This window comes from Anas acuta, chromosome 3 (genome assembly GCF_963932015.1).
Source record: "Anas acuta chromosome 3, bAnaAcu1.1, whole genome shotgun sequence".
NCBI classification, from domain to species: domain Eukaryota; kingdom Metazoa; phylum Chordata; class Aves; order Anseriformes; family Anatidae; genus Anas; species Anas acuta.
Window position 1 is genome coordinate 86,950,887 of NC_088981.1, and position 17,716 is coordinate 86,968,602.

The 17,716-nt window shown below is 35.9% G+C and overlaps 1 protein-coding gene across 49 annotated transcripts in view; it reads right to left on the bottom strand.

The window, feature by feature from the left end:
* The window catches only part of RIMS1 (regulating synaptic membrane exocytosis 1), a 312,325-nt gene that overhangs the window by 42,979 nt on the left and 251,630 nt on the right, over positions 1–17,716 (bottom strand). For 41 of the 49 annotated variants that reach the window (XM_068678176.1, XM_068678175.1, XM_068678174.1 and 38 more), the window contains one exon: positions 1,206–1,438. The exons of the other annotated variants lie outside the window; for them this stretch is intronic. In XM_068678176.1, coding sequence (XP_068534277.1) covers positions 1,206–1,438 — 233 coding nt within the window. The remainder of the gene's footprint in view (positions 1–1,205; positions 1,439–17,716) is intronic. 49 annotated transcript variants of the gene reach the window in all.

Sequence of the window (17,716 nt, forward strand, 5' to 3'; positions counted from 1 at the left end):
CTAATAATCCTACTGCATTTTTGAGCAATACAATATTACTTGGAATTGTGGGCTTCAAATACACCTACTACACAGCTATGATTTGGTTCAACTGCATGATTATTTGCTTCCTGGCTCAAAACTCTCCTAACTGAGTAGTATAGAAAAGTACTGAAGTTATTTTATTAAAGCTGACTGAGTTTTACATTCTTCAACACTTCCACTGCTCATCTATCAATAACAGAAAAAAAAAAAAAAAGACTAATATTTGATAATATAAATAAACAATATTATAACTTACCTTAGTTTAAATTATCCTGACTATATGAGAGGAGAGATGCAGTACAATTAAATTCTATGCTAGGCTAAAGCTTTTCCTTTTCTTTTTTTTTTTTTTCCCCCTCTGCTTTATTTTAGTAGGAAAGAACCCTTAGGGTCAGATTCTGCTCACACTGAAGACAAGAGCAAAAGTCTTCACTGGAGTTCAATACGAGAAGGACAGTGACTTTAAATCTTTTTTTTTTTTTTTTTTTCCTTTTGTATCTTTCTGTTTGAGCTTTTTTTTCCCTTCAGGCTACACAGATACTAAGCTTTTAAGATTTCTGAAATAGCACTAAAGAGTTGGAAGTCTTACGTTCTTAATGAAGCATCATGCTTTAGTCTAATTTATCTGAATTCACTGACCTCATTTTGCCAATGTTGTTTTAAGGAAAAATTATTAGATTTACTCTTGACTAACAAATCAAAAGTAGCATTTAAAACCATATTTTTTGGCGCTGCAGGTATACAACCCATTATAAAACTTATATAACTGACATTCATTTGCTCAGATTTCAATTCCTCCATTCATATTCACCTCTTCCACTAAAATAAATTTTCTGTACATAAAAGTCTGCTCTTACCCAAACCATTATACACTGTTGATACCCACATATGTCTCTTTGTATTTCCTTGCCTACCTGTAAACAAGGCTTCTAAGAAATTAAATGCTTTTCATTGATCAGGACAGAAAGTTGTTATGGTACATAGTCTAAAAAACATTTGTATATGGTTTCTTGTAGATGCCTAATGATCAAAGAACATTAACACCTCAGAAATTCTTTCACAGCAGAAAATTCTTCTCTCCTAAGTGGACTATATACACATAAGACAGATGCCACAGATGAAAGAATGGTAAACTACGTCGGGTGAGAGTCCTGCATCCAAAGAGTGTGCGTCTCACTCACCTGTTTGGCTAAGTTGAGATGTGCTTCTGCTCCTTCGAGACACTATGGCAACCACTTTGGCACTAAGGCTGGAACGCCTTTTCTTCCCACCTGTTCCAACCGTGCCGACAGCCGTGTCCGACTGACTCCCATCATTGTGCTCCAGCTTATACATCTCTCCGCTCACACTTGTGCTCTTAGTGATTCTCCCTGAAGTCCCCATCCGTCTGCCTTGCATTTTAGGAGTAAATGTACTACAGTTACAAAGTAAAAACAAACATGTTAATTTGTTTGTGTAGCAGTGCTTCCAAAAACCTTTTTTCATTTAGTAAATTAATTTTAAGTCTTGATACATTTTCATGATTATTTTTTGGTTCTCATATATGAGCTTAATTTGGGTATTCCTCAGACTATATATTTTCAGTATTGTAATTTGCTCTTCACTTCAGTGAGGGAAAAGAGAAATGAATGCTTTCCCAATTGCTTTTCAGACTAACAGAGACACAGGCAACACTGAATTTCATGTAAAGCCTTTCTGCATATATCCCCAGAATACAGAAAGCAATAAAATAGAAATTTTACTGCCAAAGAGAAAGGATACAGGACAAGACAATATATGTACGTTAATACATTTATCTTGTAGGCACTGTTCACAAAAACCTTAAGACCTACTAGATATAAAGATATCATTTTCTATATTTTCATACTTTACAGAAAGAAGAGATAACATGAAGTATTCTTTATGTTTTTGCTCTCTCGCTTTTTAAAGGTAACTACAATAATTGCAGTATGAAGGCAAAGCAATTTTGAGGAAAACAAAAAAAAAAAAGTAATAACCCCAAAGAACTTTTAATGATCAATAGAAAGACAAATCTCTGTGTCAGTTCTGTTTCTTTTTCCTTAGCTATCGTATTACATTTGAATGTTTCTATATGAATCCTTTTTCTGGTCCTACTCATGGAGGCTGGATGAAGTATTCAGAAACATGCTCTGGAGTAAAAATCTCAAATATGCACAGGATGTACTAATACACTCACAACACTGCAATGACCAAGCAATGCCCTAGCTCTCATGGTAATGTTGAGTTAGTTATCACTCTGCAGAAATTTAAGCTGCAGTCTGACTCACTTCAGATGTAGTGGTTAAATTGGCCTAACAAGGAATATTCATTGTATCATAATCTTGTATTGCTGATTAGTAGGCGTACGAGTAACATACCAGTGATGGCCAGCCCCAACCCCCCATCACCTTTAAAAGAGAAAGAGAAGGGTTCGTTATCCTATTGCAAGTTTCAGACAGACAGGAAATCTTGCCAGGGAGACATGAAGGGGTCTGTGTGAGCAGAGATGACATCCCGTGACTTTGATGGATCTGGAACCATCTAAAGCATAAATCAGTCCCTTCAGTCCCTTCCTAAGGAAGTTTCTAGGGAAGTTTAGGGTGATGATCATCTAAGTTGTGTTTTACTGGCAGTTACCAAGACTTACTAATGAGTAACCATATGTAAGAGCTGATAAAAATAGACAATTATTTTTGGAACAAGCTGGAAAAGTCATGTCCTTGAATAGGCAACACTCAACATCAAGGGACTAATCAATCTCTGCATAGGCATGTACCTACGTTCAGCACTTCGGATCTGCCCCGCTGATTTCAGATTAAGCAAAACTACAGCTTTTGCATAAACAATGTGCTGTGTTGCACGACAGTGCTCATGAAAACATTTCAGTGGACCACCTGAGGCATGCTCAGCTTAAAATAGGTCCTCCCTTCTTCCCTTCTATCCCATTGCAACTTTAGTGACTGGTTTTTAGTTTTGCATGGCAAAACAGAGGGACACATATTTTGACATTTCTATGTAATATTCCCTTGTATTGTACTGGAGACTCCCCTCCTGTATATGCACACATACACACACATATTGTGTATTCAGTTTCCTTAGGAAGTATTTTAACTGCACTTTTCACTTTTCTGGAAAACAACAACAAAAACCTGTTTCTTTTCATTTAAAATTAGTATCAAGTTGACTAAAAAATGCATTAGTTTCATTTTTCAAAATGAGAGATTTTTCCCTGAAAGCTATCAGTAGGGAGTTATAGAACTTGTGATGATATGTAAATGGCATTAACATCATCACAGTCTTTTATATCTTGACTGCAAAATCTTCTCACGAGTAGTTCTTTTGCTTAAGCAGTAGCTTAAATCTTCACACCTTTAAGTTTGTGAAGTAGCCATGTTCTTGCTTCAATGACAGACAGATTTTCTAAATATTTTAGAATCTGTTACCACAATTTTATACAGATAAATTAATTAATTATACAGTAGAATTAAATATGAGACTTCAATCCTATTGGCTAGACTGACTGCTTAAAAACATGTACAGTATAAATACACTAGGTTTGGACTGAGAAGAGTTCTGAGAAGTGCTTCAATCAGAAGCATGTCTGATACTGGTGGAATACGTCATCCTGGGAGCACTGTACTTTGTATTGCAAAGCCCTACCCTTAAATACTGTTATCTTCTATTACTAGGTGGTAATAGAAAGGTAAGAATTGCTCAGACATGGATCTAATTTAACTTAACTAATGTCCTTTGAACTATTGATGATGTAATATACTCCCTAAATCAGTACACCTCTCACGAAACTGTTTCTTGTCTGTTTTATATGAATATAAAATTACTTATTGTCATCAGTCCTCAGTGAAATTTATTGTATACATAAATTTGCCTATGCCTTTTGAAAAACATCAGCACTGTTGCTTTTTTTTTCCAGCTCTAGAATAGACAGCTTTCAATTCAGGTAGCTATGCTTTAGTAAATAAACACTTGAGTGGTTGGAAAGCTGCCTGGCAGAGAAGGACCTGGGAGTACTGGTTGATAGTTGGCTGAATATGAGCCAGCAGTGTGCTCAGGTGGCCAAGAAGGCCAATAGCATCCTGGTTTGTATAAGAAACAGTGTGGCCAGCAGGGCTAGGGTAGTACTCGGCTTTGGTGAGGCTGCACTTCAAGTACTGTGTTCAGTTTTGGCCCCTCACTACAAGAAGGACATCGAGGTGCTCGAGAGAGTCCAGAGAAGGGCAACAAAGCTGGTGAGGGGTCTGGAGAACTGCGTCTTACGAGGAGCGGCTGAGGGAGCTGGGATTGTTCAGCCTGGAGAAAAGGCTGAACAGAGGCTCAGGGGTGACCTTATTGCTCTCTACAGGTACGTTAAAGGAGGCTGTAGTGAGGTGGGGATTGGTCTATTCTCCCATGTGCCTGGTGACAGGATGAGGAGGAATGGGCAAAAGTTGCGCCAGGGGAGGTTTAGGTTGGATATTAGGAAAAATTTCTTTACCAAAAGGGTTGTTAGGCATTGGAATGGGCTGCCCAGGGAAGCGGTTGAGTCACCATCCCTGGAGGTCTTTAATAGACATTTAGATGTAGAACTCAGTGATATGGTTTAGTGGAGGACTGGTTAGCGCTAGGTCAGAGGTTGGACTAGGTGATCTTGGAGGTCTCTTCCAACCTAGACGATTCTGTGATTCTGTGACTGTCAAATGCATGCTGTCCAAACAAGCAATGAATTAAGTGACCTTTCTGGAATCCCTACAAGAGGACCTTTGTTACAGTTCCAAAGTTACAGACAACACTTCTTAATCTGAAGCAGTGTAAATACATAACAATGAATATCTGCTAATCACACTTCTTTCCACAGAAGCAATTAATTGCACACATGCCCATGGTACACATCCTATCAGTCATGATAGTAAGTAATTAACAACTTGTTCCTTCAGGCTCAGAAATAATAATAATCAGACCTGCCCTAAATTTCTGGTATATCAGCACAGTAATCTATTTTTCTTTAAATCCCCTTCTCTTCCAAAACAGTTTCCAGGTCCCTACCAGACCATGGCTTTCAACATTCTTCCACTTTCCTTCAACACCACCTAGTTATGTGAAGGATGTATTGCTAAGTATCTATGGAGTTCCTGTCTCTGTCCTTCATTCACTGAGTACTAACTGTGTTTGTTTCCCTTCCTCAGTTGCTGTTTGGGAAAAAAATCTTAAGAACTGAGATCCTGGTGATATCTAGCTTCCTTCAAACAGTATAGATGTATAGTATAGATGCTTATTTCATAGGCTACATACACTATTGTCTTTTAAAGCTGTAATGGACACTAAATCATGTTATTTTTATTGTTGTTCATAGAATTCAATAACCTGTTCTTTACAAAATATCTAATCTAGGAGCTACTTTTTTTCAAGTAACACGGATTTCTGTCTTTACCTCTCCACAAACACTGCAACATGAAAAAATAGTAATCAGGATTGGCTATGCTTTAAGAACATAAAAGTCATTATGCTTCAAAGAGCAAATAAATTTTAAAAAGCAGTGACGAACTCTACAAAGTTTATGCTGAAACTTCTGATAAAAATATTTTTTTTACAATTTGAGAAGATTTAGGGAAGTTTACCGTTCTTAATGTTGGGGCCGGATATAGTTCCATAGCTCTTACACAGAATTTCAGCTATGGCAAAAAATCTTAAGAAATGTTTTCTTTCTAAAAAGAAGTGATATCGCCTACTTGCGCAGTAATCAAGAAAATCTTAAAAATAGAGATCTAATGTACAATGTGATAACACTGTCTAAATATGCAAACAACCTGCAGCAATAGCTTGGAGTGGTGTCACACAATCCCTGTATCTAAACAGAACCATTGATCCCTAATTCTGTATAATAACAGATGTTGGCTTGCCAACATCATTCGCATATCAGCCAGTTTTTGAATCTTGAGTCCTTTTTCTTCATCAGCTGAGGAAAGAAGTCCTCTTACAACATTGCAAGAAGGCAACAGAATTGACTGGTTTGCTTTTCTGGAGGAGGAAACACTTCACCTTTTCAAAATCAGACAAAAAGTACAGTCTGATATCTAGCAGGGCAGAAACCCACAGGTCTCATTTTCAAGGATCCCACTGTCTAGTTTGATTAGACATGGGTAACTCCTTTTCCCCAGTATTTGATTTCAGAATTGGATTTCAATGACTATTTCTGTGATGATGATGTTCTCTTCTATCCCAATCTTTCTTACCAACCTAGGATTTTGTTCCCATTTGGAGCCACAGAACCTTGTCAATTCTGTAACTGTGTTTATGAATACTTTAAGAGAGAGAGAAGAAATTGAAAATATTTTTTTTTTCTTCTGTTGGGATCACCTGTTGACATTTAATTGATCTATATAGACATGTACTTTATTGAAATATTCTTTTATAGAATGTATTGTTTACAGCAATAAAAATGACTGAACTATAGAATCTGCCATGCAATTAAAGAAACAGTTGTTTATCCTACTACTGACTTTGCTCTAATAATTTCAAGCATGTATGGATATAATAAATACTAATCCTATGATATTTTTATGTCCATTTTTACGTTTTTGTACAAACTCAAATGCTCAAACCTCACGTTATTTACTGATAAGAATTTAGGGGGCAGTGATGTCTACCAACTGATAAATATGAGTTGATAGTATTGTAGCTTAAAGAAAATCCCTTTTTTTGTATATTAATTTCCAAATTCAAGGGCTATGAATTTGTTTTTATTAATGGATAGATCACTTTTTTGAAGATACACATAAATTTAAGTTTTCATTGCCTGCAAGAGATAGAAGGACTTAAAGATTCACCTTAAAAAGATTGAGGTATTTGGAATTCAGATTGATCTTCTGCTTGTTTTTACCATACAAATACCAAGTTCAACTTTCCTAGGAAATATTTTCTAGTGTATTTCTAGTATAAAGAAGCCATTAGTTTGCTAGAAACAGATTTAATGGGATAGGACCTGTATTCTGAGGGTCAAATTGTACAGCTGTCCAGTACTTCCACTTGTCATAACTGAGAAAACAGGGATAAAGATTAAATTTTCTTTACATTCACCTAATCCCTGGGCTAGTTTATTATTTGATGTTAACTGGAACAGTATCAAAAGAACAGATAGTTAAAATTCACTCTTGTCTAATTGAATACCTTTAGAACACAATATTTTTCCATTCCATTACTGGCTATCACTTGGAGACATAGCTCCTAGCTCACACTGTTACTTTCATCAGTATGCCTAGGGTTTAATTTATGAAGCACAAAGAAGCAAAAGACCTGCATGAATTTACAGATTTACTTTTGCACTTAGTTGTTCTGATAATAATATACCTAATTTTTTATTTTTCTTTACTAGACATTCTGGGATTAATAATATATTGATTTTGTGAACATAAGTCTTTTGCAGGCTAAAATTGGATTGGTAATTTTTAAAGGTATATTGTCAATTTAAATCTAGTTGTTATAACAACAAATAAATAAATGAATACAATTTTCAATAGCAGGATAAATAAGATTAGCATATTAATCAGTATACTCCATTCATTTCTAAATGAAATATTTCACCTGCATTTTTATTCAATTTTATTTTACCAGCTTTATCAATTCCTTCAACGAGTTCAGCAAAAATCTTATGCTATTCCTAATTATTGGCATATCTCTGCATCTATATTACAGATGGAACTCATCTTTCAAAAGTTCTGGAATAACATGTATAATTTAACTAATTTAGCACAATAGTTTAATAATTTAGCACAAGTTCCAATACTAACTTTAGCACAGCCCAAATACATTTTGTTATCTTACATCTTCTTTTTAACATGGCATCCCATTCAGTTTTCTGACTGTTGATTTTGATTACTATTTCAGTGCCATGCATGATACATTAAGATACATGAATTGAGTGAACGGTAGCTGTATCTTAGTGTAAATGTCCTGAGTTTGTTCATACGTTTTTACTGGTATTCCTACAAGTCTTTGATTATGTGCAGAATTTAAAAGGCTTCTACAGATGTGAAAATTATTTTTATCTAGGGGACATGATACAATGATTATATTTTTCCTGATATGGCAGATATTTTTAACTAAATCAGTAAAATATGGTTCAAAATGAATAAACTTTACAGATATTCATCCTGCAAAAAGAGTCACCCAACCATTACATTTGTGATACAATAAAGTGATGGTCCCCTTGACCCGAGCTGGAGAGCGGGGTGGCCCGGAGCTGTCCTTCAGCACCAGCCCACTCCCCGGACGAAGTGCTCTCACTTTTCTGCCAGAACTTTCACACTCGAGACAGATTCTATCTGTACTACACAAGGTGAAATGCAGACTGTGGTTGCATGCCAGCAATCAGTTGTGGAGAGAGGCAGTGCTTTCAGTTTTGCTAGCTGCCACTACCTGCGAATTGTACTTCATTTCTGTCTGTGGGAATGAAGACTGAACTATTTAGATAAAGAAAATTATTCGAGCAGCATGAGTTGCAAGCTGACAGAAAAATTAATATAGTAAATTCTATAAAATGAACACAGGGTAAGGACGGTGTGAATTACAGTTGCTTGTATTAAACTATAGCATGCATAACTATATAAAACTGAAACTAATCCAATTGCATGTATTAAATCACTGTATATTTTTCCTCATATGGATATCAAATACATATATTAAAAATGAATAAAAACATACAAAAAAAAAAAAAACACAGATTGAGAAAATTAGTATACAGGTAAACATTTTAGTTCCCAGTAACTATATGAACTATCTACCAATAGCACATATTGCCTGAAAAAGAAAGATAGTAAGACAGGAAGCCAGAACAAACTTTGCCCATAAACTCACCTATATAAAATCTGGATGTATATCCTTTCAGGGAAAAAAAAAACCACTTTAATGATCAGCCATTGCTAAAATCACAGTATTCATTATCTTCATTATTTTAAAGTCACTAATGACTTACAAAAAATACTTTTTAGGTGTTTATTTTCTTGATCATTATTACTTCATCCATATTTCCAATAATGCAAGTCACAAGTAAACAAGTAATCCCCTGTATTTCTTGCAGTACAGATGATATTTTAATGTAAGTTCTTTCTAAAGAATTGCTGTAACTTAAATCTTTAGACAGAATCCCTGGCCTTCACCAGCATGAGCTAGTAAGCTTTCTTTCTCTTCTGCTGAATGCAGAATCACGTAGTAATTCATAGCCTCTATGGCACCCTTTTGCAATGAGGTAACTCATGAATACTAATAACGTCCTAAACATATAATAGTTATGGACCAAAGAGAAGATGAGCACTCCTTTAATAATGAGAAACATTACATTTCTAAAAATAATCGACATCTTGCTATTAGTATTATATGATATATAATTAATAAATCCAAACTCAAAGCACCTATCCACAAATTGCTCTGTCAGTCTTAAAATAGATAGCCTTATTTACCTATGATAAATAACATTGCTGTAAGATTAATTACTATGCAATTTATGGTATTTTATAAATTAATTCAGACATGGAGCTTTACAAACCAAAGGACAAACACATATCCCATATTAAAATTTAGTAAGTCAAGAGACTTTTTTAGACCACAAAGAAGTTGATTCAATGAAATAATCATTGTGTACAGTCTGTACCTACTGCAACTACATATTGATCTAACATGCACATTGATCATATATTATATCCATAAAATAGCTATTAGAATCAGAATTTTCTTCTGTAAAATCACTACATTAGAGTTGTTATAGTGTATAGTTATAGTTGTATAGTGTATATACGGTGTATATATACGTATTTAGTGTATATACGCATATATACACCGTATATAGTGTATATCTGTTCAGGACAATATTCTTATTTTTTCAAAAAGACTTCCCAGTGACTCAGATACTTCCACTGGAATTACAAAGTCTCAGCCCATTGTGTTCAATGTGTAAACTCCCACTGAGGTAAGGGCTGGGAAAAAAAATTCTTTACAGATGTCTCTGGGAATTTAACTGATTCACATCCTTCTTTTGAAGATTAGGAAATTTCCATGTTGGAATGCAGCATCAGAATCTGCTTTCTGAAAATGCCCAAGTAACACACTGATCAGTGAACTGTGCAAGTTTCACAGCTCTCAAAGATCTCATAAAGTCACAAGATCTCGCAAGATTTACATGTTTTAAACTTGTAAAACTAACATTTCTCCATGAAATGAATGAATAATAATTCCATGAGTAATCCTTAACATTACAAACACTTCAATAAGTTAATTTATACTCTCTGAAGCAAGCACAGAGATTGTCTCTGCATGCAGGAACCTGTGTGTTTGTGTGCATAGCCATGGCACTATAAGTGTGATGCCAGCTAATCACATGAATCATAAAATGAAACCAACACAAAAGCAGTTAGCAGGGACAATACTCCGAGTTAAGTATTGCTATTACTGCTGATGTGGACAGGCTAATGGAATCAAAGGACAAACAGCTTCATTAACCCAAACTTGACAGCAGATAGATGGGTATATTTTAGGGTCAAAAATATGAAATATAGCAAGCATGTAAATGTTAAATCTACATCAAGAAATTAGGTATTGGCGTGTGCAGGTATGACAAAAATGTGGAGTTTTTTACACTCACCACTAAATTGAGAAAACTTCCTTCAGTAGGAAGAAAAACTGGTGCATTCATCCTTCTTTCTTTGTACAGCATTCAGCATATTATTCTCCCTGTCACATCATGTTGTATTGCTTTTTCCCCACAAATGCATGAGGTACTACCGTACCTGCGATCTTACTGCTTGTCATGTAAAAAGGCTAAATCATTGATATGAATCATTCACTGGTCATTTACAGAAGTAAATGGTAGCAACAGGTAACAGGCACAAAGTAGGGAATGAATGGAGGAGGAAAATCTAAAAGGCTAAATGATAGGAAAGGACAGGAATAACAAAGAAAATATAGAAAATACGTTAAAAAGAAAATGAGACAGAGATAGACCAGGTGAGAGCTACTCTGAAGTATAGGAAAAACTATTTTACTAAATTTCTTCATTCTAAAAATAACATGTACTGCCTGTTAAAAATGCTACAGCACAATGTTCTCATAATAAAAGTTTGTGCACTATATTTTATCTGAATCAACTGCAATAATTAAATGAAAAACTAATTAAAACTAATTTTTCAGCCTTTTTCAAATCATGAAGAAAGGCTGTTAGTAACACAACAGTTTCTTTGAAAGAGGAAGCATAATTAGATAATTAAAAATGCACAAGCAGTGCTTCATAGTAGATTTTTCATGTGCAGATGTTCTGAAGGGATTAAGGACTCCATCTTCCTCCCTCTCGGACAGAGGCATAAAGCAGTTCATAATGACGGATTTGAAAAAAAATCATTATCTTTAGATAATGAATAATTAGAACATTAATTACTCTGGCTTCTCCTTGGTCTTGTACACAAACGACCTCAGAATCAGACATTTCCATCTGTAATACACTTTTGGGGGGTAAAAACGATACATAATTATATTTTTAAACAGCTTAGCTTAATTGTTTTCACATATCTAGCCTTTGCATTAACTGTTTGGAGGATATTGCCCTCTATTTTCCTCCATAAAAGCAAGAGTTGTGACAAGTTAAACCAGTGTGCTTGCCCCAAGAGAGATCACCTAAGAAGCAATATTAATTAACTGCTGTTCATTTTTCTTCTCTTTAATGAAACTGAAAAGTGCATTAGTTAATAAAACAGTTTGGGTGCTGGTTTTTGAGCTGCAATTATTCATGGAAACAAAACAAGATTCCTAATTTATGTCTGTTATTGTGGTAGATCCTTGCACTATGGAGATTTTTGATTAAAAACGCTGGTCAGTTACACTGTTACAGGTTTGGATGTTAGTGACATCTGTAAAGAAAGTTTGTCAAACAACAGAAAATTTCCACTTCTGTTTAATGCTCAAGGTTGATTTTTATCTTCTTTTCTATGTTCCAGACCATGAAAGACCATCTAGACCTTTTGAAGGAGCTAAGAAAAACACACAAGTATTGTTCTGTACCATAATAAACAAGTAAATAAATTCACTCCACTTTGAAAAGTACTTATGGCTGATGCTTGACTGAAAGATGTTAATCCCTTTAATAGGCACAAACTGTCTTCTGTTCCTTTGAGTATCTGTATAAATTTAATGAAACAACATTTTAAAGTCATAAGTGTCACGTTAAGAGACTTGGAAGAGATCACCAGTGAAAATACCAAAAGACTTTCTAACACATCATGGTGTTGCACTCACCCACAACTGCTATTGCTAGTTAGATTGCACATTTCCTAAATATTACTACTTCACTTGCAGGCTAGAGGCAGAAAGTCAGTATTTTACAGGAAGTTTCCTTCTCTTAACTACTCTAGATCTGGGAAATTGAGGAAGGCTGCATCTTCTGTGCTGGTGATCAGGCAAAACTCAAGACAAAGTCATCTGACTGGAGTGCAACACAAGTGGGCAACCATCTCTGTAAGGAAAGAGACTAACTCACAACGAGGATGAAGAAGGAGAATAAGAACACTTGGGGAATCTATTCTTCCGACAGGAATCCATTCTTCCAACAGCTCTTTCTGAAGGCAAAAACATTTCCTAAAAATCCCTGAGACTGAGCGTGAGCCTTTCCAACATACCATCACCAATATTTATTTACGACCATCTCATGAGATGGTCAGAATATCTTTTTATATCAACAAAACACTCACTGTTCCCTCACTTTTGCAGAGGAAGCAGACTACTTTTTCATGTGTCATTCACCATATTCTGCAACTGTGACTTAGCAACCTTATAGAACTTCAATCTTTCACTGTGTAACTGGGATAAGCAAAGAATTTTAAAGAAGCACATGTGGTTTTTGGTCCAAACTTTCCACATGATGTGGGGATTGAATCCACAGCACCAAGCAAAAATAAACTCAGATGCAAGAGGCAGCATATCACTATTGATCACTAACAAAGACATGTTAGAAGAGATTCGTCCATCATCACATCAAAGCTCTAGGCCAGCAACGTGAAGAAATTCATTTGCCAGAGCAGTAATTATCTATCTGAGCCAGAAGACCATCCTTTCTCTTTCTGCCACCAGCCCACACCCCAATCCTCTAAAAGCGTTCTAGCTTCTGTAGTAAAGAAGTTTTAAATAAGACCGACTTCTTTGTGCACAGTCTTCATTTATCCCTGGGACAGGCCCATACCATGTGCTGGCTGAGGCGATTTCAGCAGAGAAAAATGTGAGACTAATTCAGTGAGTATACCTAAAGGTTTACAGAGTCAGGCTCAGTCCCAGTATTCCTACTTTTCAGCACTTAGCTTTGTACTCATCATATTCTTTTTGTATATTTTGTGAAAGTTTTCTTTAGTAATCATGCATTATATTACATAGATCTGATTTTACTGACTTATGGCATTAAAAAAGTCATATATAAGCAGTAAAACTGACAGAATATTTTATTCATATATGCAAGCAACAATCCCTCTATTTTCAGTCACCTTCTCCTGTTTTATTAAAATATGCCCATCAGTTTAAAACCCATATATATGGGTTTTCCACTTTCCATTTTAAGCTACATTTTTACATCAGGTGAATTTTTATAAGACTTATTTATTCTAAGATATCACAAATTGAAGAGCTGTATAAGTTTTCCTTTTTTGTTTTCAGTTTAAGTTTTGTAAATGGAGCAGTTTGGGTGATTTTAAATTTATTATGACAGCTCTTCAAGCCCATTTGATGGTCATTCTTCTATTTTTGGTCAATACCAATTTCAGTCAGTGCATTGAGCTGCTTAGCCAGCCAAACTTTTTTAGAACTGTAGTTTTTTGACTTTGACATCTGAGTAATTTTTACTGATGAACTTAAACTTACCTTCACTGTTTGGGCTGAACTCTGATACTTTACTACGTCTGAATTTCATAACTCATAAGTTATGTTACAAGTTATACACCAAGTGCAAGATCCTGCATCGTCCTGCATCTGGGACAGGGCAATCCCAAGCACAAAGACAAGCTGGACAGAGAATGGACTGAGAACAGCCCTGAGGAGATGGACCTGGAGATGGTGGTTGATGAGAAGTTTCAACATGAGCTGACAATGTGCTCTTGCAGCCCAGAAAGCCCGCTGTACCCTAGGTTCCATCAAAAGAAGGATGGACAGCAGGTTGAGGGAGGTGATTATCTCCCTCTGCTCTGCTCTCATGAGAATCCACCTGGAGTGCTGTGTTCAGCTCTGGAGCTCCCAGCACAAGAAAGGCATGGAAGTATTCGAATGAGTCCAGAGGAGGGCAACAGAGATTATCAAGGTGCTGGAGCACCTCTCCTATGAAGACAGGCTGAGGGAGTTAGGGTTCTTCAGCCTGGAGAAGAGGAGGCTTTGGGGAGACCTTATAGCGGCCTTCCAGTACCTAAAGAAGGCCTACAGAAAAGATGGGGATGGACTCTTTCTCACGGAGTGTAGTGATAGAACAAGGAGTAATGGCTTAAAACTAAAAAAAAGAAAGGTAGATTTTGATTAGATATTAGAAAGAAATTCTTTATTCTGGGGATGGTATAGGCACTGGCACAGGTTGCCCAGAGAAGCTGTGGGTGCCCCATCCCTGGAAGCGTTCAAGGCTAGCTGGGATGGGGCTTTGAGGAACCCGGTCTGGTGGAAGATGTCCTTGCCCATGGCAGGGGGATTGCAATTAGATGATTTTAAGAACCCTTCCAATCCAAACAATTCTATGATTCTATGGTTTAGAGGCACAGAGACTAAACAAAAAATCATAGACTAATGTAAAAGATCAGCCTACAACCAAATTACTATATATTCTGTTCCTGTACTTGTTCAACAGGAAACAGCCCATATAATCACTTTCCTGAGGAAACACTCTAAAGAGACATGAAGTAACACAGGGACCAGAAGTGCTGTGTAAACAAACTAGCTTTGGAGTGAGTAGCCTCAGAGCTGCACTTAGTGGCATTCTGCCCAACCTCACAAGTCCTGCAAGGCAGAGCTCCTGGGTTCTGTATAGGAAGTTTCTGAGATGAAATAGCATGCTGGGATAAATCTGTTGTATGTGCACTCTAAAACGGCAGTTAGTCTGCAAAATATAGAGAAATACTTTCAGATGCTATGGCAGTGAGTATCCAGAAGCAAGGGTATGTCCAGAATAGGCAGTGTTACAGCACTCTGGTTCCAGGGTTGGTGGAAAGATCCCTTCCTTCTCTTCCTACTGTCTAGTTCTACATGAGTTTCATATGTTCTGTTATGGTTTAGGAAACCTGTCCCTCAGCTATGTTCTCTAATGAATCTAATATGGGCTTTTATTGTTAATTATTAACAGTTAAACCCATGGAAAGTCTTCAGTCTGTCAGCAGTGCTGGCTACATTATGGATGCTTTGGTGGACTATTCAGCTACAGGAAAGAGGATTTTCTCCATACTAAAATCAACTAATTAAACTCCCTCAGTTATTAAATATAAAACTAGAAACCACTGAAGTAACTGCACAACAAATGTTGCTTATGACATTTTATAAAAATGAGTCTTTACTTGGCCCTAAACATCTTGTTTACAGGAGAAACCTTGACTACAAAGAAACATTCATACACAGGCAAATTGTCAGGAATGTAATTAGTGTCATAAATATAGCAGTTTTCTTTTGGTCTTTACAACAGTCTTGTTTTATACCAAACTAGAATTCCATTATTGTTTTAGTCATGCTGTACAAAAGCTGAAACAGTCCAATATCTTGGTTCTAATACTGACTTTAACATTGAATACAGTTTGTTTTTATAAATTACAAATAAGTAATTGTTGAAAAATAATTGGGAAATTGAAGTAGGTGAGTATTGCCATGTGCTCAGTTAGTTTGCTAATACTACAAGAGTCTAATTCCTGAAGTTAATGAGAAAGTGCTTGACAAATCAATGCAAGTGCTTAATGCAAAGTCCAGCCAGCCAGAATAAAACTTGCAAACAAGTGTTTAACATCCTGATTCAGTAAAACACCAGACTTGTGCTTGAATGGCTCTCTTTCCAGCAAATCATGTCACAGGACAGGCTACATAGTTCACTGAAAGCAGAAATCACTAACCACAGCTCTTCATTAGTGGTGGGAGTGCTCATTCCTCCTCCACTGAATCTTCTGGCACATGCAGTCTTTATCTAACTATCCTTCCCTTTCCTGTGTCACTCACTGCTGCTTCATAATATTGTGCCACAGAAAAAGCTTTTAATCATGTCCCCATTTATTCTCCTCTCCCCATACATAGCTGAGCTTGCAGACATAACACTTTTCAAAGGCTCAATTCTCAGAAAATTCCAACCCTCAAATACCCTTCTTAGTCCAAACGTCAACACCATATCTCTGGGTCACACACACAGTATAACACTGGATTTCTTTTGCAAGTTAGCTAAGTAGAAGAGATGAATTAAACTACAGTAAAGTCCCTCTTAAATTACATGCATTTTATTTTGGGGGAACAGCAAAAAAATGACTGAGAGAAGTTTCCAGGCAAAGTTTCCAAAGAAGAATTAAGATCAGCAATAGTTTTTTTGTTTTGTTTTGTTTTGTTTTTTTCTTGAAGGTAAAGTGGTTTAAGGTAATTCTGTCTTACACTTAGACAAAATCCTCCCATCAGACTAAGGTGAAAAAAAATGGGCCACAGGAGGTTCTAGGAAAAGAAAGTAATTCAGTATTCTCATTAATAGGCAATAGGGAGCACTGTACATTGTCCTCACTAGCAGGAGGGACATTTCAAGAGAGGCTAACAAAAGAAACAAGTAATTTTTTTTTTTCTGGCTTTAAATAATTTGGTTCCACTCAACATATTATTAAGTGAGAAATTACATAGGATAAACAACTTTGGCCTCTGGAAGCCATCTATCTAATACTGGAGGACTATAATGTAATAGACAATAGTATAATAAAAGGTAGTTGCTACGTGTCGAAGTTAGAAAATAGATCTTTACTCCCTAGGAAGTTGAGACACTTTATACATTCACAAATACTATGTAGCTTTTCGGTTACAGTTTACTGAACTCAAATCCTAAGAGTTAATCTTGTACGATAAAGTGTGAAGCTTGAAAGTTGACTCTGAACTTCAATAGCTACGAAAATCAGTCTTATTTACTTACTCAAATTAGAAGAAAGAATCACTTAATTCTGATCATTGTTTCATTACTTGTACATTAAAGCACAAAACAAATACAGTACTGCACTATAAATATACAAATTAATAGTAGTCAGTGCAGTTCAGCTGTAATATCTTGTAATATCTCCTACAAAGAGACAGTGTTATCAATACCAGAATATCCACTTTTATACAGAACACTAGTAGTGAGAACTAGAAACATCACAAATATCCAGTTTGGCTCTTACTCTGATCTCTCACATGCTAAACTACACTATTGGATATTTCACTGTAAATTTATTCAGCTCAATCCTTCCTTATTTATATAAAGTGAACTTGCCCTGACACAGGTTTGCATAAGGAACAAGGGATCAAACATATGCAAGGTGCAAAAAATTCTGTGACATTCAACACATTTTCAGAGTTCTCAGATTCTGAAAAATTCAGAAAATTTAGATCGAGTGTGGAAAAGCAAATAACCCATAAAAAGCCAATTTAAAACTTCCTGTTGTTCCCATTTTCCAGGTGATTTCCTTTTACTAATGAATGTACAGCAGTGTTCTGTTGT